The 26,543-nt window shown below is 41.8% G+C and overlaps 1 protein-coding gene across 1 annotated transcript in view; it reads right to left on the bottom strand.

The window, feature by feature from the left end:
• The window catches only part of STK31 (serine/threonine kinase 31), a 267,629-nt gene that overhangs the window by 87,742 nt on the left and 153,344 nt on the right, over positions 1-26,543 (bottom strand). The window contains exons 16-19 of the mRNA XM_089673219.1: positions 21,275-21,355; positions 21,065-21,190; positions 20,560-20,685; positions 16,803-16,889 (exon numbers count right to left, since the gene is read on the bottom strand). Coding sequence (XP_089529345.1) covers positions 16,803-16,889; positions 20,560-20,685; positions 21,065-21,190; positions 21,275-21,355 — 420 coding nt within the window. The remainder of the gene's footprint in view (positions 1-16,802; positions 16,890-20,559; positions 20,686-21,064; positions 21,191-21,274; positions 21,356-26,543) is intronic.

Genomic DNA, 26,543 nt, shown 5'->3' with positions numbered 1-26,543 from the left:
GAAAGAAGACAATTTTTATTTCATGGTAATGAGATACACCTGTTCCAGGACCTCTCCTCCATAACCTTGCAACAAAGGCGAGAACTTCACCCCCTGCTGGACACATTTCGCTCTCATAACATACAGGTGGCAATTTCCATTCTGTCTCTCCGCTCAAGCTCAGGGGCGCACAGCCTACCTGCGAGTTCCAGAGGATCTCCCCAGCTTCTGTTCTGCACTAGACATTCCTCTAGTTGAGCTTCCAGATTGGTACAAATCTCTGCGTCTTCTAAATGCTACTGAATCTGGTCGAGTACCAAGTGACATGGATTGGCAAGGCCCCCATCTCCGCAGCTGCCGATCAGTCCTTTCCACTCCTCCGAGACTTCCTGCCAGAGGCTCCACTACCAACAACAGCCCGACGGCCTCTCCTGCACATCACAGACCCCGCCATGATGCCTAAAGGTCTTTCTTCGATCTCTTCCCTGACTTTCTCTCATCAGCAATACTTATCCAGACTATGATCTTACCAGATCCCTCCCATCCGACTCCAGGACCATGCCGGTAGCACCTCGGGTCCTATTTGGCCCCTTAACTGTACACCTTCACCCTTTAATTTTCTGCTCTTTAACCCATCCGCCCTGGTCCAGGTCTTTTAATTCCCCTGCAGATGTTGCCAAATTCGCCTCATCGATCATGAAGACCTTTTCCCTCTCCGTCTCAGCTTCTCCAATGGACCGCCAGTCCTGATGTACCTCCGCAGGCACCCTCCATGTCACCTTTTTATTGCTGCATTTTCACTACCTCTGATGGAAGCCTGGGGGATGGTCCTACACTCTCTCTCTAGCCCTGTTTGTAATGTATATGCTGATTTGTCCGCTGCAGAGAGTCTCTGGAGATTATGGATCTCCAGACCCTCTATGCCCGGCCCGTTTGGTTGTATGGCCTCCCAGGGGTTTTTTGTTGGTCTTGCAGTGGTCAGGGGTGATTTCCATGCCCTCCATTACATATTGTCTGTATTTCCCTGACCATGATCCCTACTGTTCTTCATCAGAGTTTACTGTGAGAGGCTTCATACTCCAGCTCGCCTTTATACCTTTTCCAGGGGTAGTGTAGGATGGCGGGGGAGGACTGGGTTGGGGGGAGGAAGGGATCCGGGACCCGGGCTGTCATTTCCATATTATTATTATGTTACATATCTGTTTGAAATCAAGTATCACCTCGTTACACTCTCCAGGTGTTGTTCCCTGCGGGGTCCGGCCCCCTCCTCCACCTCATGTCATAACACCCATCTAAACCACATTTACTGCTTACAGGTTTTGAAACCATCATTTGGAGCTTCTGCTGAGCTCCCCCCTAGTCTCATCCTCTCCCCTCGCCTAGCTACCGCTATTTTTTCTTTTCAGACACGAGGTGCTACTTGATTTTTAGAATGTCGTGGAGTCCTGCGGGAGCGGGGTTGGAGATGGATGGTTTGAGTTTTTGGGAGGAAGTCGAGAAGAGAAGAGTTAGGACAGACGAGAGATACCTTAGGGTTCCAAAAAGAAATGGTGCACTAGGTCTCATTTTTCCTGTTTCCTTTGATGGTTGCTTTTTTTTTTCTGAATGGTTGCCCTGCTGTTTCTGTGATGATGCAATGTTTCTGCCCTAAACAGATTATGATACGATTTGCTTTTCATCTTAATGATATGCAGGATTTCCATCTGGCTTTCACTGATGTTTTATTTTCAGCATGGACTCGCACACTGGCCCTACCACGGCAGACCTACGATGCCACAACTCTGCCCATAACTTCAGGATCATGCCACAACTGCATTCCACTTAGATGTGCATTTTCTCATTTCCCTACATACAATGCTTCCACCACGATACGCCCTAATGATATATATTCGGTCTCCTTGCCCTCATGACATTTGTTAAATTTTCCTTCTGATATCCCTAAGCTTGTTGCTGAGTCTTACCTCACCCATTATGCTGGACGATGGCGGTTGTGCCCCCATCTATATCTTCATTCAAACGAATTGTGCTCACCCTCCCTCCCCGATTCTTGAATTTTTTTTTAAGGTCCATGGCCCGGCGCACTCTTTCATGTTGGATGTAAGTCCACCGCGTTTCCCACACAGCGAGCTTTGAGAGCTCTCGCTGAACTTTTTCCGGCCATCTTTACTCTCTTGTCCTCTGCTTCTCATCTCATTCCTTGTTCCTCTTTCTGCTATTTCCCTCCTACCCCTTCTTCTTTCTTGTTCTTCTTTCCTCCTTCCCACATCTTGGTGGGTCAGCTGGTCTACCCCCACTGCCGGTTATCTCTCTCTCTTTTCTCCCCTAATTTCCTCTTCCTTTTCATTTCTTTTCCTTCCCCTCTCCCCTTCCCCCTCCACCCCCCCCTTTTTTTTTCCTTATTCCCTTTTCCCATCCCTTTACTCTCCTGGACATGCCTTCTCTCAACTCCCTGTCAGGACATCTTTTGCTGAAAGTTCTGTCTATTATTGTGAAGGGTCTGAATACCCCTGAAAAGCGCTCTCTCCTGCTTTCGCACCTTTTTAAACAGAAAGTGGATATTGACTTTCTTCAGGAAACGCACTTCCGTCACGATGCCATACCCAAGCTTACCAACTCCCATTTTCTGACAGTTTATCATGCTCCTAACCCTCATGCTAAATCTAAAGGCGTTGCCATTTTGATTGCAAAGCACCTCCCTCTGGCTATCTCGGAGTCACTTCCGGATCCGGATGGTAGATTCCTGTTTCTAAAAGGTAATTTTGCCAATAGGTCCATCACTTTAGCAAATCTTTACGCATCCAACACTAGACAGGTATCCTTTTTCCGCTCCATTACCTCTTCACTCTCCTCCTTCCAGACTGGTATCCTAATCTTGGGAAGTGATCTTAAAGTTCCCCTATGACCTTTATTGGACTCTTCCTCGGGAAGCTCTTTCTTGCCATACAAATCCATTAGACAGATTTACAGATCAACTTCAAGATCTGCAACTTCACGACTCTTGGCGAGTCCTCCACCCGAATGTCAAAGACTATACATTTTTCTCCCCTCCACAACAAATATTCCAGAATCGATTACCTCTTTATCACGCAAGCTAACCTCTCTTTCCTCCATCGAACCGATGATCCTCTCTGATCATCACCCTATCACTATGACATTACGATTTCCTGGGAAACATTCCCGTTCTAAGATACGGCGTATGGAAGTCTCTTCTTTCTGACTTGGCCAATGAAGCAGAGGTTCGCTCCCAATTAACGGACTACTTTTCGAACAATCAAACTCCAGATACCTCTTCGTTAACTCAATAGGAGGCACATAAATGCGTCATTCGAGGAGTCCTAATAGCCACGTAAAAAAAGAGAGACAGACTCGCTTACAACTCTTAGATCGCATTAAATTCCTGGAAAAGGCGCACAAACATAATCAGGCCGCCTCGACTTTATCTGATCTTACGAACACCCGCACACAGCTCTTAAACAAACTAGGCAAGGCAGCTAAGCGCAGATTCACTCTGTTGCAAAAACTTTTTTATGAGTTTGCTAAAAAAAGCGGGAGATTCTTAGCCAGATCCCTCCAGACAAAAAAGTTGAGTTTAACGGTTCACAAGATTAGGGGCTCGGATGGCTCTTTGGCCACCTCAAATGCGGATATAGCATCTCACTTTGAGCAATACTACAAAACATTATACAATCTCCCTCCAGAACGTCGCCCTTCTGAGGCCAATAAGCCTAGAGACACCCTAATCTCTGACTTTCTTCGCCTCTATAGTTCTTCCACTGTACCCGATGATACTGTTCAGGATTTGGATCATATCACGGCAGAGGAACTCTCCCGAGCCATCCAGCAAATGAAACCTGGTAAAAGTCTGGGCCCTGATGGTCTTTCTGTGGCATATTACAAGGAGTTTCTAGATATTTTGAGTGGACCCTTCCTCTCCGCCTTCAACACTTTCTCTTCACCCTCCACGCAACATCATCGCCTCCTGGAAGCTCATATCACTGTCATCCCCAAAGAAGGTAAAGATGTCACCTTGGTTACAAATTATAGGCCCATCTCTCTTTTGAACGTAGACATCAAAATCTACGCAAAGATCCTAGCCAACCGTCTCCTTCCCTTGTTACCCTCCCTGATTGACCTTGACCAAGTGGGCTTCATCCCGAGAAGAGAAGCAAGGGATAACACCATCAAGGCTCTTAACCTTCTCCACCGACTTCACGATTCTCGCAGTTCAGGATTTCTTTCCCTAGATGCCGAGAAGGCTTTTGATAGGGTGTCCTGGGATTACTTAAAGGCATCCCTACAGGCGATTGGTTTAGGGGACACCATGATCAATTTCATTATGGCACTGTATTCTGGTCCAACGGCTCAGGTCCGTGTGAATGGGCATCTATCTCATCCATTCCCTCTTGGGAATGGTACGCGCCAAGGTTGCCCCCTATCCCCGCTTCTCTTTGTGATATCACTGGAACCATTGTTACGCCAACTCTGCTTAAACCCAGATATCAGGGGTATTTCCTTGGTGAACGAGAAATACAAACTTGCTGCCTACGCAGACGACATTCTTTTGTTTCTAACAGAGCCCCGGATTACCTTGCCCAACCTACTTAAGGATTTTTCCTTCTTTCAATATATCTCAAACTTCAAAATTAATAATTAAAAATCCTATGCCTTAAACATTACTCTTCCTCTAGACCTGGTTTCCTTTTGTCAGTCACAGTTCCCGTTTCAATGGAAAAGGGACTCCCTTACCTATCTGGGAATACAGCTTACGAGTAACCTCTCTGATCTTTATGTCAAAAACTTTCTTCCAACCTTTGGTGCCATCCGAGCAGACCTAACTAGGTGGCATCGCCCATGCTTCTCCTGGTTTGGTAGGGCTGCTATACTAAAAATGAATATCCTCCCGCACCTCCTCTATCTATTTCAAACCTTACCTATCCATTTACCACCCGCCTTTTTCGTTTCATGCAGAATATGCTCTCTTTTTCTCTGGAATCATAAAACGGCCACGTATTTCTTTCTCCCAATTTGTGCTCCCCAAATCCAAAGGGGGGATTGGACCACCTGACCTGCAACTTTACCATCGGACCTGCCATCTTACTAGGATAATCAATTGGAATATTCACTTTACCACCAAAGCGTGGGTCCAGCTGGAACACTCTTGCTCCACTTCCCCCTTGGCATCGATCCCGTGGCTTCTGACCAAACACATTCCTCAAGATCTCCTCCTACATCCAATAATCGGTCCTTCCCTTAAAACCTTTTGCTTAGCCTGTAAATCGGCCTCCATTTCCGATGCCCCTAACCCACTAATTTCTCTTCGCCTCAATCTGGACTTCCCTCCTGGTATGCCTAAGTTCTTTCCATCAGCACATTGGCCACACAGTCAAGTATTGGCGAACCACTTTTTTCACAAAGGTCAGCTGAAGTCTTGTTCTTCCCTGGCAAGTACTATGGGTGATCTCACCTTTCCCTTTTGGGCCTATCTTCAAATCAGACATTTTCTTCTCTCTCCTGCGTATTGCCATAAATGGGTCCACCCTCTCACCTCCTTTGAGTCACTCTGTTCAAAGGCTGAACCACGGAGGCATTTAGTATCATTTACCTATCTGCTTCTTGTGACAGAACCTCTGATTCACTTCCCGCCTGCAAAGCTTGGAAAAGAGACTTAAACATTGACTTTTCTTCCTCTGATTGGGACCAAATCTTTACCTTTTCTCATAAGTGCTTCTTGAATGTTTCGGTACAAGAAAACGGATACAAGTTGGCGACACGTTGGTACAATACACCTTCTAGAATCCATCATTTTGATCCATCCAGACCTAGTAATTGTTGGAGATGTGGGGCTCCTGTTGGATCTCTTCTTCATATCTGGTGGGACTGCCCTATGGTTCAGCCCTTTTGGCAGGAGGTACATCGGATTACTTCTTCGGTGTCTACTCTTGATATTGAGTTCTCTCCGGCCCAACTCCTCCTCCACCACACTCTGCTTCCCAAACGTCTATATTTCAAATCTCTGGCTATGCATATGCTCTTGAGTAAAGGTGACTTACCTACCCTTCTACTCCTCCACACCTCCTCCTCCCCGTCCGACCCTTCCCCAACCACCCTTCTCCCTTCCACCTTTTTTTTTTTTCTTCTTCCCCTCTCTTCTTTTTCATGCTTATTCTTAATCCCCATTTCCTTGCTTTCCTACTCAGTTTAGCTTTCATTCTCCCCTTTCCATTTTGGTACACATCTCTACGCATAGGAGCCCTACTCCCTATCTGCACATATGTTTTACTTTTACATATCTCCTTTCCCGAACCCTTTACCCACGTGCTGGCAACCTGTAGTGGGTTACCTCAGTTTCATCAAAAGTAAAAGGCCCTATCCTACAAGCCCTTGTACCCCCCCTCCACACCTTCTGTATACATTTCCAATGCATACCTTTGACTCACTGGCCCTGCTCTTTGCTGCTGCTTGGTAACTGAGGTTATATATCATCGACCCTGCCAGTGCTGTGATTCCAATATGCTGAATAAGGGCTTGAGACCAGATATGCCTTTAATGTTCCTGCGTTTGCATGTCCTCATTTTTCCCGTTTTCTTTTCCCTGGGATGACTTACGTCTGATTCTTTGCCGATATATTGCTATGTATCTTTTTGTTTGCTGTATGTGTATTACCTACTATTGTATTTCCGACTGATACCTTGTATTACCTGTACCTATTGTATGCTCAGAGTTTATTAATAAACTTTATGGGAAAAAGGAAAAAAAAAAACAAAAAAAAACTGTGTGGGGTCCCCCCTCCCATCCATTTCAAGCCCTTCGGGTCTTGGTATGGGTTTTGAGGGGAACTCCCACGCTAAAAAAAATAAATAAATAAATATCCATACCAGACCCTAATCCGAGCATGCATCCTGGAAGGTCAGGAAAAGGTGGGGATGAGCGAGCGCTCCCTAAACCATACCAGACCACATGCCTTCAACATGGGGGGCTCCCCCAAAGCACCTTGTCCCCATGTTGATGGGGACAAGGGCCTCTTCCCCATAACCCCAGCCCCCCCCATGTGAAAAACAAAAAGCGTAGTGGGAAAAAAAGACAGGTCTCGGTCTTTAACAAGTCCTTTATTAAAAAGACAAATCTCAAAGAATGTCCCCCGCAGTAGATCCAACGTCAATCATGATGCCCGCCGCCGACCCGAAAAGAAAAAAAAAAAAAAGAAAGAAACCGTTTCATTCCCGATGATGGCTTCCAGCCTTCTGCCTACTCCGATGGTTTGACAGTTCTTAAATATGTAAGGGGTGGGGGCCACCACGCATGTGACATCAATGATCACATGGGGCGGGGTCACTCGGGTGATGTCCCTGGGTGGCCCTGCTCCTTACATATTTAAGAACTGTCAAGCCAACTCAGAGGCAGTACCCCATACTCATTCACACGAGGGGGGGGGGGGGGGCTTGGTAAATGGGTCTTTCATGGTGCTTCTTTGGGGGGGCCTCAAAGAACCCCCCCCATGTTGCCTGCCCAAAAGCACCCCCCCCCCACATGTTGAGGGCACCCCACACCGTTTAAATATTTTTTTTTAATTGTTGGCAATTATTTTACATTCAGCTGTCAGTAGGGAACTCCGCTGACAGCTGAAACATTAACACATGGTTGTTGTTACTAAAATATCGCATGAATTATTAAAATAACTCATGCGGTATTTTAGTAGCGTTTACTTTTTCTGACCTCTGGAACGGATTAATTGGTTTTCAACACATGCCTATGGGAAACAATGTTTGTTTACAAATTTTCTGCTATACAAAAAGTCCTGCAGAACTAATTAAATTCGTAAAACCGAGGTATTACTGTATATGCACAGAGATAACAGATTCTTGAGACTTGGCAAATTACATTCTCAAGAGCATCACCAAAACAATGGGGCTAAAGGTAGCTGAAATTGTTCTAAGAGCAGGGTCTTCAAAAGCAGGTTTTTGGTCTCTGTCCATTTGTCGACTAGCTGGCAATAGTATGGCAAATGGCAAAATAGCCATGGAAGCAATTGCTGGCTGAAGGGCTGGAAAATGCTTCAAAATGCCCATTAACAGCATCCTCAAAGGATAGTGCATCCTCAATAGGAACTGTAGGTGTTTATTAAAAACTGAAATGGCAAGATACACTACAGGAATAATTTCTTTTTAACATCCTTTTCCATAGGATAGATGTCAGCAATAAATATAGCAGGAGTGGGTAGCAGAAGACAAACATTCAGATGTTAGAAGCTTCAGATGAAAAAACAAAAATAATTCTCCAGAAGAGAATGTGTAAATCATCTAAGGACCCAAGCAAAACAACTGGAGCCACACGTGTGGTGGTAAACCATACAAAAAGAGGGCTTTCTAGTATTCAGCAAAATGGGAATTGGAGTTCCCAAGATCCCTGTTCCTCAAGACTTGGGCTTCAACAGCCAAGCTGTCAAAAGGCCAGCTAATGTAAAGCATGAAAGAGTGGGAAGGTCCGTAAGGCTTGTAGAGTCCGCTAGAAGTCTGACAATGTCCAAGAACCATGCCCTCGACAATCCAATGCAATGAGAATGACTGGAATGCTTGCTCGCACTATCCTCCAAATCAGAAGCCTTAATCAGAAATTAGTTCAACACCTGGCATTCCCCACCAAAGACAAACTTGAAGGAGGGACGTTTCTTCAAAATCCAGTCATTGGTGGCTTATGAAGTCTGCTTGCCAATGTTCTATGCCAGGAATAAGTAATGTGGACGGAACCAGAACACTAAGTTCTACCCAAGAACTCTGCTTTCTTGAAGAGTGTCCTGAATTCTGGTACTGCCTTGGAGATCTTCATAAGCCCCTGCTGGGAAGTTGTTGGTGTGGACCTTGACTAGCAGTCCACAGAGCAGGGAATCCAGTGCTAAAAGGCAAACCATATCACCTTGGCTAAGAGGCATGGTTAGTATGTTGCAGATCTCATTTGTTGCCACCGTTTTTTGGAAAATTAAGAAAGAAAACGAAAAATGTATTTTTTTTTTCTTTTTCAAAACCGTGACAAAAAAAATTAAATCTCAAAAATACTCACCTTTGAAAAAGGAGACATTTGGGCGGGGTTGCATTATCCTGGCATTTTAGGGCCTCTAAAACAGTGATAGGTAGTGAGTAAGTGACATGAAGAAATGTGCCCTTTGAAAGCCTGCAGGTGGTCATTGGATTTTGGGGGGCATGTATGTAGATAGGCTGCCAAAAAGTCTCTCACATGTATCCCCATACTCGGGAGAAGTAGCAGGATGTGCTATTCCAAATATACACATGGATGTGTGAGCAATTTATTGTTTAAGTGACAACTTTGTGTAAAAAGACAAAAACAAATGTTTAGTTATAATCCACAAATTTTTGCCAAAAAATAAAATCTTTCATGGACTCAGCATGCCTCTCCGCAAATTCCTTGGGGTATCTACTTTCCAAAAAGGGGTAATTTTGGGGGGGGGGTTGTACTGCCCTGGCATTTTAGCACCTCAGAAAGTAAAAGCTGCGTAAATTCCACTATATACCATAGTTTGTAGATGCTGTAACTTTCACACTGTAATGACTTTTGGGGACTGTTTATTAAGAAAATGACATTATCCCAAAATTGGGAATCCCAGCTGACTGTTAGGGGTTAACATTCTAGAGTGAATTTCAAGGGATATTTCAAGAGGTTGCCACACACACACACACACACACACACACACACACACAATGAGTGGAAGAACGTGTTCAAGACACAATATCACTATTTGGACTTCTACAGGTGATCAAAGTACAAGAAAATTACAATGGTGGGATCTGATTCTGGTTATTCCAAGACCTTGCAGATGTATGTCATCTAAACAAGTACGATTGTCTATGGGAAGCTAGGGGATACTTCAATTGCAGGAAACTTAATAATAGGGAGTCAAACATCTCACAAAACCTTGGAAGTGTGGATTCCCAAACAAGACTTTGTGAGCAGACAATATACTATTATCCACTGAGGTCAACATATAACTGGCTGTTTACCCTAATTCCCACACAAACAGGTAAACAGAGGGTTTCTCCTCCTCATAGGAACTTCATTCCTTAAACAAGAAGGTGAAACGTAGGTCATCTAACGCTAAAAAACTTTATATAACTACTCACAGAGACATTATCAAGAGGCATATTACCAACACTTTTTATCAAGGGAAAATATCTTTGAGAAGGTTAGGTATTGCATCCCACTCAACTAAGTTTGAAATAATGAAAATAAAATGATTTGTGAATTGGGGTAAATTGTACATTTCCAAAAGAAATCAGCTATTCCAATACAGTTTAAACATCAGGAAAATGAGAAATCAAATGTATTTATATCTTTCTATGGTCCTTATCCAAGAGATAGTGAAATCAACGATACTTGAATAGGACATATATATTTGATACCTAAAGACATTTTGTTTCAAAGTATGAGTCATCGTTAAGCCCACCAATTTATTTTTTTTTTTGATACCTGACTGTCCCCAGTGGACAGGTAAGGAATATCTCTAGGTACGCACACTTCTGAACCGGCCAATCAAGAAGCCTGTTGGGAGGTCCCTTGAAACAAAGGATTGTATGGTATAAAAATGCCATACACCTCAGGAAAAAAACCATATTTTCTTATATTCCTATGGCCACGGAATATGAGAAATAATTTCTGAGGCACTATAAGACAACTTATACCTAAATTTGTTTTTTCCTATATTTACCGTTATCTGCAAGCATCTATTGTTTGATCATTTAGAAATTAGCCTATCATATTTTTGATTGTATGTACAAGTATACTTTTATCATCAGTATTTTGCGTTTGTATTAATATATATATACATTTTGTACATAAATAAATTTATCAAAAAGGCAATTTTTGTGTATATGGTACGAAATCATACTGGCTAAAAGGACTCAAGGTATATTATTAAGTGGTGATCAAATTATTAAGGTGTCCAAATTATTGGTTCATTAAATATTTGCCGTATTTTAACAGCTGGAGGCACTGCAATATTTTGTTTAAGGGAGAGGACACCGCCCTACGTATTTAGAATAAAATTATTACATAAACCACCACAACACAAACCAATTGATAAACACATATTGGGATTTTTTAGTAAAGACATGTAGCAGAATACATTTTGGTATAAATTTATGACTAAATTTGAGTTTATTGGATATTTTTTTTAGAACAAAGTAAACAATTATTTTATTTTATTAATTTTTTTTTAGAACAAAGTAAAAAATTAATTTATCTAAATTTGTGTTTTTTCATTTATAATCACAAAAAATAAAAATCCAAGCTCTATTTGTGTGAAAAAAGGACACAAATTTTGTTTGGGTACAGCGTTGCATGACCATGCAATTACCGTTTGAAATAGCTCAGCACTGAATAGCAAAAAATGGCCTGGTCAAGAATGGAGGTAAATCTTCTGGAGGGCAAGTGGTTAAAGTGATTGCAAGCACAAACTTTTTTTTTTAAACAAACAGGTTTATACTTACCTGCTCTGTGCATCCTCCTCTTGGGTCCCCTGCCAGTACTCCTGGCTACTCCTCTTCTCGGTGTTACCTTATAGGAAGGTTTTGGCAAAAACAATGCGTTTAGGGAGGATGAAAATATAAAGTAAAATGCACACTTTCTTGGCCCTACTACAGGTACAAATATCAAAATGATTACATAAGTTGTATCATCGTCATCATCAGAAGGGAATTTATTTTGTTGGTCTTTTTGGTGATTAGTCATGGTAATGAAGGTAATGGCATTTGTTTTTGTTTTTACTATTCTTGGCCGGGTTCTCCTGAGGAAGTCAAGTGACGAGATGTAACGCGTAGGGTGGGCCGATGATGTCAAGCCGTTAAACCGGAAGTTTACGAGCCGCTATCTTGGAATTTCCTGAATGCACTGAAGTCAATATTGTGACAGGTGTTTTTACTGTGGTGATCCAGCAGGACACTTTTAAATGTGAGTGCACTTTGTTTTTTAAATAAATTATACAGTATTTGAGTACTACACTGTGGCAAGCGTTTTTGTTTACACATACGTAGGATATGCGGGATAAAGAAGGAGGCAAGATCATCTGCAGCAGAGTGAGAAGGAGAGTGGAGCTAACAATACATTATACCTACTCAGGTTAAAAGGGAAAGGCGCTATTTGACCTATACAATTTGGGTCATAAAAGGAGGTGAGAGTACATCTGTTATGTCTCTGGTGGTGGAGCATATCTAAGAATATATTTGGACACAAAGAAAAAGGGGCACCTGCCTGGCACAAAGTTTTATATATGCACAGATAAAACCACATATGAAGGACTATAAATTGTGGTTATTATTACATTCATGTTTAAGTTACATTTACAGTTAAGTTAAGTTTTTTGATGCCCTTAGTAGATTGTATACAGTATATGGATATATGCGTGGCAGAAGGGTTTTGTTGGGTGGTGTCAATCTTTCCTCTTTATGGAGAGATTTGGGGTCAATAAGACCCCACATCCTCCCTCTACAACGTAAAGCATTAGATAAAAAAAAAAAGCATTGATCTACTGCTTTAAAAAAAAAAAAAAAAAAAAAAAAAAGGCCTTGTTTACAAGGCGCAAGGGCATAGAGATGAGTGGAGGCCATCTTTCCTTCACTTATCCTTATGCCCAGCACCAGGATCGTTCGGTGGTCTCTCAGGCTGAGAACTACCAAGCGGCAGCAGGGGGGTGGCGAGGGGGCAAGGTTTTTCGGCACCTGCATCGGTGCTTATTTTCATATCGGCCAATACGAGTGTATTCGGATGAAATGTTTTGGTCACCGAAATTTCAGTGCATCCCTACTTTTATGTGATAGACCAGCACAAAGTGGCACAAAATTGTGAAATAGAAGGAAAATATTAAATGGTTTTCAAAATTGTTTTCACAAATATCTGAAAAGTGTGGCGTGCATTTGTATTCAGACCCCCTGAGTCAATACTTTGTAGAACAACCTTTTGCTGCAATTACAGCTGCAAGTCTTTTTGGGGATGTCTTTACCAGCTTTGCATATCTATAGAGTGAAAGGTTTGCCCATTCTTCTTTGCAAAATAGCTCAAGCTCTGACAGATTGGATGGCGAGCATCTGTGAACAGCAATTTTCAAATCTTTCTTCTAAAATTGCCCTGTATTTGGCTACATCCATCTTCCCATCAACTCTGACAAGCTTCCCTGTCACTGCTGAAGAAAAGCATCCCCACAACACGATGCTGCCACCACCAGGTTTCACGGTGGGGATGGTGTGTTCAGGGTGATGTGCAGTGTTCATTTTCCGCCACACATAGCGTTTTGCTTTTAGGCCAAAAAGTTAAATTTTGGTCTCATCTGACCAGAGCACCTTCCTCCACATTTTTGCTGTGTCCCCCACATGGCTTCTCGCAAACTGCAAACGGGACTTCTTATGGCTTTCTTTCAACAATGGCTTTCTTCTTGCACATTTCCAAAAAGGCCAGATTTGTGGAGTGCATGACTAATAGTTGTCCTATGGACAGATTCTCCCACCTGAGCTGTGGATCTCTTCAGCTCCTCCAGAGTTACCATGGGCCTCTTGGCTGCTTCTCTGATTACTGCTCTCCTTCCTCTGCCTGTCAGTTTAGGTGAATGGCCATGTCTTGGTAGGTTTGCAGTTGTGCCATACTTTTTCCGTTTTCGGATGATGGATTGAACAGTGAGATGTTCAAAGCTTGGATATTTTTTCTATAACATGACCCTGCTTCAAACTTCTCTACAACTTTTTCCCTGACCTGTCTGGTGTGTTCCTGGGCCTTCATGATGTGGTTTGTTCACTAATGTTCTCTAACAACCCTCTGAGGGCTTCACAGAACAGCTATATTTATAACTTTAAGGCACTGTATAATAGACATCCAAAATTCTCAAAGGAGTAATATGCAATATTTCAGTATTAGAATAAAACTAACAAAAACAAATACAAAAATTAAAAAACAGATTTTTTTGGGAAACAGAAATATACAGAAGGCGATGTCACTGATAAAACCAAGTGACATCCCACTCAAAATTAAGCCACATGGGTCTCCTGGTTTGCATCTGGAAATCCAGAATACCGCTCTCTTACAGGAGTCTGAATAAATCACCACCTCTCTTTAGGCACCTTACTCAATAACCTTGATACGGATAGCTGCAGAATCACCGCCATGACATTCCCTCAAAAGCTTAGCAATATTAGCTGAATGATTTTTTCAGTATCATACAAATGGTTGTGGATCCTGCAGCATTCTTGTGGTCCTGCCTACACACTGTACAGAGAAAATACTACAAGTGATGACATAAATAACATATTTAGTGTTGCAATTAACAAAAGAGTGAACTTTAATGTTTCTGTGTGGGCAACAAGAGAACCTACTGTCAATGAATCTAAAAATATCTATGAAATGTAACCAACTTGTCACTTTACAATTCTCACTTGAAAAACAACTTAAGAGACGAAAAAGGTACTCAAAGAGGGAGCTCACCATGGCACAGTCTTGACACCCTTAGACAGTATCCCAGAATATATATTGTCATTGTACAACACTGGTAAGTATCTAAATATTATAGACTTGACCTTGTTGAACTCCAGACTGTAAGCAGTAGAAAAGACTGGTACCAGCTCATTGTGTTTCTTCCTGATTTATCAACTAACAATTCCTTCCTAGTTTTGGTCCTAGGAATACAAAGAGCTCTAATCAAAATACACACTGGATAGCTCTGCTGGAGGAAACATTCCCATAGACTTAACCTCTTAACCCCTTGGCGCCAGCACCTCCCGGCCCTTTAAGGGTTTCAGAAGCCGAGAGGCAGGGAGGGGTTTAGGGTCATGTGACCGCTGTGACATGCCATCACATGATCAGGAAAGGTCCCGATCGAAAGAGGAGATCGGGACCTTTCCATGAGTACCGTGTGCTGGGAGCATGCTCCCAGCACATATGTTTTTGTTTAATAGAACGCAAATGTACGGCCGCTCGGCGTCTAGGCCCAGACGCCGGGAGGCCGCACATTTGGTTTCGGCTGGCGCCAAGAGGTTAATTAAACTGATTATCATTGCTGCAAATGCAATGCAGTTTTAAATATTGACCAGTTGGTATACCGTATGTGCTGGCTAGAGGTTTCCTGTAAAGCCCAGAAAGTACCTGTCCATCTACAACTGATAAAGTTACATCCAGAAAAGAAACAGACATGGCCTCCATATGGCCAGTGAACCTCAGATTTAACTCACAGTTGTTCAAATACACCAACCAGCTTTCCAAACTGCCAATATCCTTGGAAACAACCAATAGCAGATCACTGATGAAGCAAAAGTACGTTTTATACATGTTCTGAAGGGGTTCCAGTGTTGTCGGTTTTACCTGTGAATGTGATACTCAGTATTTATTATTGTCGCTGACAGCGGTGATTGAGACTGCTCAGAGTAAGCGCTAGTGTAGCGAGAAACATATGTCAGTGGGTCACTTTCCTCCTCCGCTGCTATTTCCTTGATGTTTTTACCCTGTTTGGTGATTTTCTAAATAAAAGTAATTTCTACAGTAGTGTGGCCATCTAGATTTCCTTTTTTTCTCTTTACCAGCTGTCACCTGGGCCAGCACCTGTTCAATGCTATTGCGGCGGTGTTTGGCTGGTGGACCTGAAGCGGTGTTTTCTTTCTAAAAACACTGACCCTGACCTTTGATCCCAACCTTTGACCCTGACACAATCTTATATCAAGCCCTGATATAGCTATTTTAACATTTTTCTTTTTAGGGCTCCTGGACATGGCTGTACATTAGAGATATGACTGTACAGAATAAAATATCCTTGTTGTGGCACTTCAGAGCCATAGCTGCAGCGTATCTTTCGCCATTGATATGCTGCTGTAAAATGTTGCACTTTGAAAAATACGCCCATACACATCCAATGTTTTAGGTAATGCATCTCAAAAGGCAAAAATATGCTACAGCCAAGGCTCCTAGGTGCCAAAACCACAAGCATTCAAAACACTGCCCTGAACTACATCACCACTCTAGTCTTAAAATGTCCCCTAAACCATCCTCTCTGCTTCCAAAGACTCCTGTTCTGAAGGTTCCTTTTCTCCTCCTCCCATGCTTGCATCCAGGACTTCTCCAGAGCCTCTCCCATCCTCTGGGAGAGAAGACATTATAGGCTAGAAAGTTCCACCCTGTCCACCTTTAGGCAGTCCCTAAAAACTAGTCTCTTCAGTGAAGCCTATTCCGACTCCTGCCTAACTGAACTTTATCTTTATCAACTGATCTCGACACAGCTATTAACCTAGTCTCTTTTGACAACTTAGCTAGAGCAACTAGAATGTTAAAGGCTAATGTTAAATGACAAATTAATAACAGCAAATCATAACTGCAGCCCTATTAAGAGTGAAATAGTAAGCGGTAGGAACCTGAAAATGGCAGAAGCACTTAAAATAGTGAAACATGAAGATTTGGCAATATGGCAGTAAATCAATCCCTATTCCCCATAGAAGTATTTAAAAAAAAATACTGTATGATGTCCCATATTAGCCAAGAGTAATTCATTACAATTAACATTTAAAAGCACTAGCCACTAAAAAAGTATTTGGTCTACTTTTTTCCCTTTTCTATCTCCATCTTCTTCAAAGAAAAAGCTCATGTATTTAATTGAAACAGTGGGTTCTGGTCAGGTATAATCCCACTGACTGGCATATCTCATAAAACACCATTTTCAGACTAAGAACTAGTATGCACCTGTCACAGAAAAGCAGTTCTGTGGGCATAACTTGCACAGTTGTGTGCTTAGCCCTGCTAAAGGTGGACAGGGTAGTCATAATATATGAGGACAACATTAAAAATGTACTTACGTATGAATTCAAAGGGTTAAGTGTTTGGACAGTGCCCAGGCTCTCCCCAGCGTAAAAGGGAACCATAAAATATACCATAGGATCGGACTGTAAAGAGAAAAAAAAAAAAAAAAAAAAAAAACACAATCTGCATCAATTGCTGATACTGTTAAAATTGATAGATACCTGAAATCTAATGCAGGAGGTTTTTTTTAATGTTGTCAATGATTAGAGTATTAAGCTCTGGCATGAGAAAAAATCTCCAAGATTTTAATTTACGGTTTTAATTCACAAACAGTGAAGTTTATTAGATGGAAAGTAGGGCTGAAACAACTAATCAACATAATCGACTATAAAAATAGTTGTCAACTATTTTCATTATCGATTAGTTGGTCAACCAATTAGTTGGCCTGCATACAGAATGCATGATTTGTTTACACATCAGGAAATACAGTGCAGAACACATACAGCTCAGTATACCATCCATACATGTCAGTATACACAGTGCAGCACACATACAGCTCAGTACACCATCCATACATGTCAGTATACACCGTGCAGCACACATACAGCTCAGTACACTATCCATACATGTCAGTAAAATGCCTGAGAACTTGTGAATGTGTGAGAAGCAATGACTCATGGGAAATGTAGTGCAGGTTAAATCAGCACTGAACCCAGAGAAGCTGGAGGCTAATAGGCTGGAGGTAATATAAGGCATTACAATTAAATTTAACCCTTTCACTGCCATGTCCAAACAGCCCTTCAGCACTGCTAACTGGCCAGGTCCGTAAGCTGCCCCAACCGCAAGTCTAACAAGGCCTAAGGCCTTGTTCACACGAGGCATACTACAGCGAGGCCATGTTTAGCTGCACTGGGATCCACAGGTGTTCCACACTTTCCCATGCAGGCAGTCCTATTCATATCAATTGGGACGCAGATGCTGCATCAACACAGCCACTGCTCCCACCTTGACATCAATCTGGGCGCATGTCCCTGAACTTACACTGTCTGCGTTTGGGGCCATGCACCTACACCCGCATGGATGTCAGATCTGTCCATGCAGCTGCTGCGTCCCAGCTGATATGAATAGGTCCTTCATGGGCGTACACTTTAGCACAACAACCCACTGAATGAAGCTTTAGTAGGAATTTAGCAGGAAATTTTGTAAGGTATGTTGTGGTTGTGTGCAAATAAGGATTTTAGTGGGTTTTTTTGTGAGAATAGCGATTTGATGAAAATGCGCACAACCATTGTGGGGCCTAAAAAAAAAAAAAAAAAAAAATCAGTAGCACCTTTATTCTACTGGTCCTGTTCTTTCAGAAAATATATTGTTAGGGGGATCTTTTGCAAACTCTGAAAGTTGTAAGTGAAAAATGAAAACCTCCAGATTTTTAAGAGAAATTGTGTACATTTGATTTTCACCATTTCGCAAAAAAGTGCAATTTAAGATTTAGAAATATTTGTGATTTATTAACTCAAGACAGTTTAAACTTTTATATTTAGTAGGAATTTAGCAGGAACTTTGTAAAATTTGATGCGTTTGTATCTGCTAATAATGATTATAGTATATTTTTAGAGAAAATATTGTTTGGACAAACGTGCGCAAATACCATGGGTTCCTAAAAATCAGTACCCCTTTTTATTCTACTGGTCATGTGCTTTCAGAAAATATATGGTTTGGGGAGTATTTACAAACTCTGAAAGCTGCAAAGGAAAAATAAAAAAAGCAATGGAAAAATTGCAAAAATGGTCTGGCCACCTGGGTTTAAAAGTGGTGTGCAGGGCCTGGCAGCAAAAGGTTTAATGTAAAAGTTTACTAATTTAATATAAAAGTTTTATACCCCCCACCCAGTGCTAATTTCGTTGACGAAAATATTTTTGTCAGTTTTCATCAGCTGCATGTTTTCAGTGACTAAAACAAAATTTAGTTTCAATTCAGATGACTAAAATACAACTAAAACTAAAATGGTATTTTAGCCAAAAGACTATGACTACAACTAAATCAAAATCTGACGTCAAAATTAACAGTGGTCGAAAAGCAACATTCTTTGTTTACAAAACTTGGTTCTATTTATAAAGATGTTACTTGAGATTTGTTTTCATTATCAATAAAGAACTGTTAAAAGTTTTTATATTCAGGTAATATGTACAATGACATTACAGCTTTACAGTTTTGTTAGATCTTAAAGTTGCACTTCATTTTGTCAAAAAGCAATATTTTCATTTGTTCATGATACTGGAGATTTTAGTCAACTAAAACTAAAAGAATTTGGATGACTAAAATACGACTAAAACGGCATTTTAGTCAAAAGACTGACTAAAACTACATTGAAATTTGACGTCAAAATTAACAGTGGTGTATCTAATATTTTCCCCACAGGAGCCTGCAAAGCACTGCACCCATGATTAGTGGATCACAGATGCAAGGTTAGGCTCCAGCAGACACGTTCTCCAGATTTCTGCCCATACCTCTGTGTGGGCTATCTTTTAGAAAGCTGGAGGACTTGTGAATGGACTACCAGCATGCTGACTAAGCATGCTTGTAGACCACTGAGAGCTACATGCTGTCTGTTGGCAGACGGCACCTATAGTTAATTCATACCCAGTTCACTGTGAATAAATGATGTGGCTATGAGGAGGGCGGAGCCACATACAGCTGTGCTGGTTTTAAATGTGACAGCGGCTGCAGGGGAGAGGAAACCCTGCACCTGTCACAAGGGAGGGGGTCATGGGGGCAGGAGCTGAAATGTTATACCCTAAATATGAGTTGTAACATGTTCCAAAGGTGAACTTAGCCTTTAAAGCTGATATTCGGCTTTTGTTACACTTTACACAGTTCAACTGGGCCAAGCTGGCCCAAACGAACTATGTCCCTCACTAACATGTGAGGTCGCTGGATGTGCTGTATAAACTGTATGTAGCTGAGGCTACACAGCCTGAAGCACTGTGTTCTGTGTGCAAGCCGAGACCTTCCTATCATACCCAGAACACAATAGCATCTGTCTGAGCAAAGCTCAGCCATTCATAGAAAGCGATGTATTCGGTCAATGAATAAAAAGCTTCCTCTGACTGGACAAGTCAGAGGTTGTGACATCATCATCCCATATCTTTGACTCAGCCAATCAGAGAAAGCTTTGTATTCAATGATATTGTGTTCCAGGTATGAGACAAGAAGGATTCGGCTCGCACACGGATCACAGTGCTGTATGCTGTCAGTTTATAAAGCACATCCAGTGACCTCATATATTAAGCCAGTTTTGTCCAAACTATGAAAAGTGTAATAAAAGCTGGCGATCAGCTTTAAAGACAACCTTCCATTTTAAGTAAAGGTGTGCTGTGCCTGCAAACTTGATTTAGAAGATGCACATTCCAGGATTGTAATTTATGCAGCACAAAAGCTAGAGGGCTAGCATGACAGCTTTGGATGAACAGTCAAGTAGAAAGACTAAGGAGCCAATAAAAACAATAAAAAGATCAGAAAAGTAATTTACCAGATGTACTTGGCATCTAAACCTCATGGCCTCTGGCATTGTCCAGTCCGTATGTTTGCGATATTCCAGCCTGCCTATCAACTACAATTAAACTGAGCCACTGTCACTATCTTAGTAATACAGATGCAGATCAGACACTGACAAAAACATGCATGTCTATTTTCAAAGAATCATTAACACGTTTTATTAGCTAGCTAAGAGACTTCATTAACACCATCATTTGATTTAGTACCATGTTGGCAACAGCAATTAGAAACCAAGAGAAACTCAAAACATACACTTACCTTGCAGAAAAATAGGTAAAGAAGTTCCAGTAACCCAGATTCCGCCTTCTGTAGCATCCAAGCTTTATGAAATTCTGCTGCCCTTACAATGACTTGCTCTTCTGTGTCAGCTCCTACCGAATACCCCTAGAAACACATTTTACAATACTTATTTGGGTGTACCTCGACCTATAGATACAAAACAATTTCATGTTATTTATCCATATTCTCAAATCATAAATTATGTCAACTGGCTTATTTCAAATAGTATCCATGAATGCATTTATGACAAAACATGTTAGTATTTTTATGGAAAAAAATGGAAATCAATTTTTGGAAGTGGTGACCTAAAAGACAAGGCCACCAAGTACAAACAGAATTCAATGGTCACCCTATAATGTTTAGTAGTGTGACATTTCCTTGTCAAAAACTAAAATTAGTAAACAAAGGAAACAGGTTGTAAGGCAAGATGCTCCCCTCAACCCAAACCAAGTTCAAAGAATTTTATTTTATGTAAATGCAAGACCTTTAGCAAGATTTTCTTATCCTGGACTTCAGTACACAGAAGTGGTCGCTTGCTGCTTAGTTCTTTCATTGGTTCTGCATCAAAGAGTATCCTCTCCATACTACTTGAAAGAAGGCCCCCAGAGCACTGTGGAGGTTAAAAAATAGAATTAGTAGAAACTTCAATCTCTCTACAACAAAACAAATAGAGGAAAGACAAATTTATACTCACCATGTAGTTCAGTATTCCAGCATCAGAAAACATCAGAGGTAGCTCGGGGAACCACTTCTGCACCAAAATGCTTAATTGTACCTTAAGAAATATACATAAATTTAGGTGGAGGAAAAATAAACATCCAACAACTCCTGTAAGCTTAACAATTGTGAAAAAACAGCTGGTGCCTTTTTTTAAATTTTTTAAATAACCCAGCTTTATTTTCATTTAGTAGTCTTGAATTATTTGTGGCAAATAGGGTTAGACTCTGGCATAATTGTAACAAAAGTATGAAGGTGAACAGGAACGAGCACTGGAAAGCCTCAGGATCACAGGATGGCTGTGTTTTGATTATTATGTACAGAACATATACAGTACCATATTTAGTTAGGGGACCAAATAGGGAGTGGGAAGGGTGTTAATTTTTGTGAAAAGATAAACTTGCGCTTTAAAGCAATAAAAACCCGACAGATGTTTTAATCCCTCTCCACTCTATTAACCACTTACCTACCAGGCACTTTTACCCCCTTCGTGCCCAGGCCAATTTTCAGCTTTCAGCACTGTTGCAATTTGAATGAAAATTGTGCAATAATGCAACACTGTATCCATGAAAATGTATAATTTTTTTCACACAAATAGAGCTTTTTTTGGTGGTATTTAATCGCCATTGGGAGTTTTATTTTTTGCACTATAAACAAAAAAGAGCAAAAAATTTAAAAAAAAAAAAGTTTTTCTGTTTCTATTATAAAATTTTGCAAACAGGTAATTTTTCTCCACTGATGTGCACTGATAAGACTGCACTGATATGCAGCAATGATGGGCACTGACTGACAGCACTGACTGGTGGCACTGATGGGTGACACTGCTGGGCACAGATGGGCACTGGTGGGTGACACTGCTGGGCACTGATCATCAGTGCCGATCTGCGCGGCGACATCTGCTGGTTATCGGCAGTACTTTCCTCAAGCTGTGACAGTGTGAGGAAAGTGCTGCAGATAACCGGCAATTGTATTTACTCGGTGATCTGCTGTGTCATTGGACACAGCTGATCACGTGGTAAAATGCCGCTGTGATTGGCTTTTACCTCATCACGTGATCAGCTGTGTCCATAGGACACAGCGATCATGGAGATTGCCGGGTGCGTGCCGCTGGGGGCACACGGGAGGGTCATATGACACCCTCCCAGAACTGGACAACCGCGCCGTAGCTGTCATTCGGCTCTAGCGTGGTAAGCATGTAGTTAAGAAATAAGTTTTACCCCCCAAAACAGATATTTTCTGGAAGCAGGGGAGCGAGCCATAGACAAAGAATGGGAATTGCAACTGTCGACATATTAATGCAACTTTTATCAAACTGTATTATATTTTCAAAAAAATTTAAAAAAAATACACTCAGCTTTATTGTGTGCACAATATAATCTGCAAATTGTCTCCAAATATAGAAGATGAGATTAAGTCATGTATGTAAATACTAAATATGTGAATACTTCAATTTTTCCATAGGCAATGCTTTAAAAAAAAAACCTTTGCAGCTTGGGGGAGTGCCCAACTTCTGGCAGGTAAGCAGCTCTTCTCAGTACCGTGACCTCTACCTGATCAGCCATTGAGACATTAGCAGTCTCTGTCTCTTCAACCTAATAGTTAAGGGGAAAGACTGGAAAGACTTTTGCCCATGTGGTGAGTCAAGTTGGCAAATGCAGCACCCTGGCTAGCGGCCTTTCTCAAGGAGAAGAGGATTCACTTAGTGGTGAAAGTGATTTGAGTGGCAGGAATCCCCAAAGATAAAGCAGGGTGGCAGTGCAATCATGGTTTGCGCAGCCATATCTTGGTATTCTGCACACTCCATCACCCTGAAAGGTGCGACAAGCGAAAATGAACACAATTTTGGCTGAACATATGCACCCCATGGTGCAGACATTGTTTTCCGAAGACCTCATCATTTACCAAGACAAAAATGCTCCAATTCACACAGCTAATGTTGTCAAAATCATGGTTTGACAAGCATGCAGACGAAGTCTCACACCTTCCCTGGGCACAACAGTTTCCAGACCTCAAAATCATAGAGTCAAGTAAAGCATTGCTTACCAAGACCCACTGGCAATATAATCATCATGGGTAACCATTGGGTAGGCTGAAGAAAGAGGAAATCCCTCAGAACGCAGCCCCAGTGGTTTGGTGCCTTGCCCCTTGACTGCATTTGTGAGTGCATATTGTTTATATTTTAGGATAAAAATACTGTTTTTACCAGCTGGCTGACCCACTGCAGGGCAGCTAGTATAAGGACCGTAACATACCTGTACGTCTCAGCTTTCTCCCGAGTTCCCAGGTGCATGAGAGCTCACACTTGGAAACACGAGCTGTCATTGGCTGCTAGACCAGTTTGTCAGCTGGTCCCGGCTAATGATCTAGTCTGGGACCGTTCTATTAGTACAGTGTCAGTGTACAGTATGCTTTTACGGTTTACTATAATACTGTCACTACGGTCATCAGATAGAGTCAGGGTCAGTTAGAGTACCTCCCAGACAGGGTCAGCTAGCGTTAGATTGCCTGCACACAATAGGTCGATGATCAGCGCCATTGCTAGTATAGATCAATATATTGATCATAAACAGAACTATACTAGTGTCCCCCTTAATATACTATCCAGAAAAACACAGCGATAGCAGGATCAATCCCGTTCGCTGCCAGCACTTGCATATAGTGTCCTTCTGCCCGCTCCCCCCCCATCCACCAACAAAGGCAATTTCCAGTAGATCACTGCCACCTCTCATACATTGCACACAACACTGCACTGTTAGAAAGATCGAGCCTGGTCTCTGCTAAAACTAGCAGGTAAATTTTATTTGTAGTAGTTCAAGAAGTCCCTGACAGCCAGGAGCTCTTTATACCGTAAGTCGAACTAGGTACCTGTAAATTTAGTGCCCAAAATGTCCAAAGAAAGATAAACTAGTGAAGAGGCCTACAGGATTCAGAGTATGATGGCTGAGAACAAAGGGGAAGCCTAACTGTCAAATACAGGCTCCGAATACAAACCTACAGAAAGCAGAGGCACCACAACAGGAAGTCTGGACAATACAGAAGAGGTCCCTGCTAAGGTCAGGAGTACCGGACCCCAGGTAGCTGAAGTGCTATGAACACATGATTTGTCTCATTCAGCAGGGTGGCAGTACTAGTGTTGCACTACCTTTTGGTGAGCTGGCAAGCACCAGCGGCCTAGTACAACACGGCCTTTTACACACTAGTACTGCAGTATCACATGGTTGTGTGGTGATTCGAAGCTGATGAGATGGTTAGTACTAGTAACAGCCTGAAGCCACCAAGGATTCAAATACAGGCTTGTAGAGCTCAGTGTCCTTCCCCATGTGCTTGCAATCCTGACTGGCAGCCCACAGATTCAGCAGCACCCTTGACTGATTTTTTTTTTAAATGGTTTTCACAGAAGATCTGTGTCAATTGAGGACCAGACCAATCTATATGCCGACCAGTACATCGCTGCCAACCCAAATTCAACTCTTGCCAGACAATGTGTGTGCAAACCGGTCATGGCTTACAAATTTTTTTTTAGTCCTAACACTTAACATGGGCATTAAAAAAAAGAATGAATTATGATCAGATTGGTCCACAAACTTGATTCATCATATGCCCATGTTCTCTGCTACAATGACCAGGAACCGTTATTAACAGAGAATGCGTTTCATGCATTTGAGTGATAATACACTCTGCCATACTCCAGTTTACTCTGAATATTTTGAGCTCTACAAAATTCACCCTCCCCCCCATAAAACTACGTCTCAGAGAAATTTGCAGATGTGTATATGCCCCAACAAAATTTCTGCATACACGAGTCCCTCGTACATTCCACTGGCCACCCTAAATTCAAGCAATACTTCCTCAGCAAGCGTGCCAGATCTGGGGTCAAATATATATATAATCTGTGAAAGGGCAACAGACTACACATACAATTTTAGTGTTCATAAGGGAAAAGACAGTGAAATAGAGCCCACCCTCCCCCTCGACTCCCCAGGCTACATGGGGAGCAGTGGCAAGATAGTGTGGGACTTGGTGTTGTCCTTGTTCCGTAAGGGGTTCCCATTTGTAAGTAGACAATTTAATGTGACACTTTTTAAACAATTATTCAATCTTGAAATTGGCTGCAGTAGCACCATGCGACCTAATCACAGAGGCTTCCCCAAAATCTTGGAAATAAACTAAAAAAAGGGGAGAAAGCCTGCTTGTAGAATGGAGAAATGCTCGCAGTGAAGTGGAAGGAGAAACCGGATGTTTTCATCCTGTCTTCCATTCATGCAGATACGACAGTCCAAATTTGCATGGCATTTGGTGTCTTTGAAAAGCCTCTCAATTTCATAGTTGCATAGTTAGTCTGGCTGAAAAAAAAAGACAAAAGTCCATCCACTTCAACCATTAAAAAAAAAAAAAGTTATAATCCTATACTCACAGTTGATCCAGAGGAAGGCAAAAAAAACAGCAAAGCCTGATCCAATTTGCTCCTGCAGGGGAAAAAAATTCCTTCCTGATCCCCCAAGAGGCAATCCGATATTCCCTGGATCAACTTTACCTATAAATGTTATATCCAGTTATATTCTGTGTATCTAAGAAAGAATCCAGGCCTTTTTTAAAGCAATCCACTGTGCTGGCCAGAACCAACTCTTGCGGGAGTCTATTCCACATTTTCACAGCTCTAACTGTGAAGAAACCTTTCCGTGTTTGGAGATTAAATTTCTTTTCCTCTAGACATAAAGAGTGCCCCCTTGTCCTCTGTGATGACCTCAGGATGAATAGCTCTACACAGATTTCACTATATGAACCACTGATGTATTTATACAGGTTGATCATATCCTCCCCTAATCTCATCCTCTCAAGAGAGAAGAAATTCAGTTCCTCTAATCTTTCCTCATAGCTGAGCTCCTCCATGCCTCTTATCAGTTTGGTTGCCCTTCCCTGTGCTTTCTCCAGTTCCCCAATGCTGTTTTTGTGAATTGGTGCCCAAAACTAAACTGCATATTCCGGATGAGGTCTTACTAATGATTTGTACAGGGGTAAAATGATATCTCTCTCTGGAGTCTATACCTCTTTTAATACAAGAAGATTTTACTCGCTTTAGAAGCCGCAGCTTGGCATTGCATGCCATTATTAAGCTTGTGATCTACCAGAACTCCCAGATCTTTCTCCACCATTGATTACTCCAGTTGTACTCCCCCTAGTATGTATGATGCATGCATATTCTTAGCCCCCAAGTGCATAACCTTACATTTATCAAGATTAAACCT

This window comes from Staurois parvus, unplaced genomic scaffold (assembly GCF_062004578.1).
Source record: "Staurois parvus isolate SC_StPar_1 unplaced genomic scaffold, SC_StPar_1.0 ptg000136l, whole genome shotgun sequence".
Lineage (NCBI taxonomy): Eukaryota > Metazoa > Chordata > Amphibia > Anura > Ranidae > Staurois > Staurois parvus.
The sequence above is the reverse complement of the archived record's forward strand: the minus strand, read 5'-3'. Positions and strand labels throughout refer to the sequence as shown.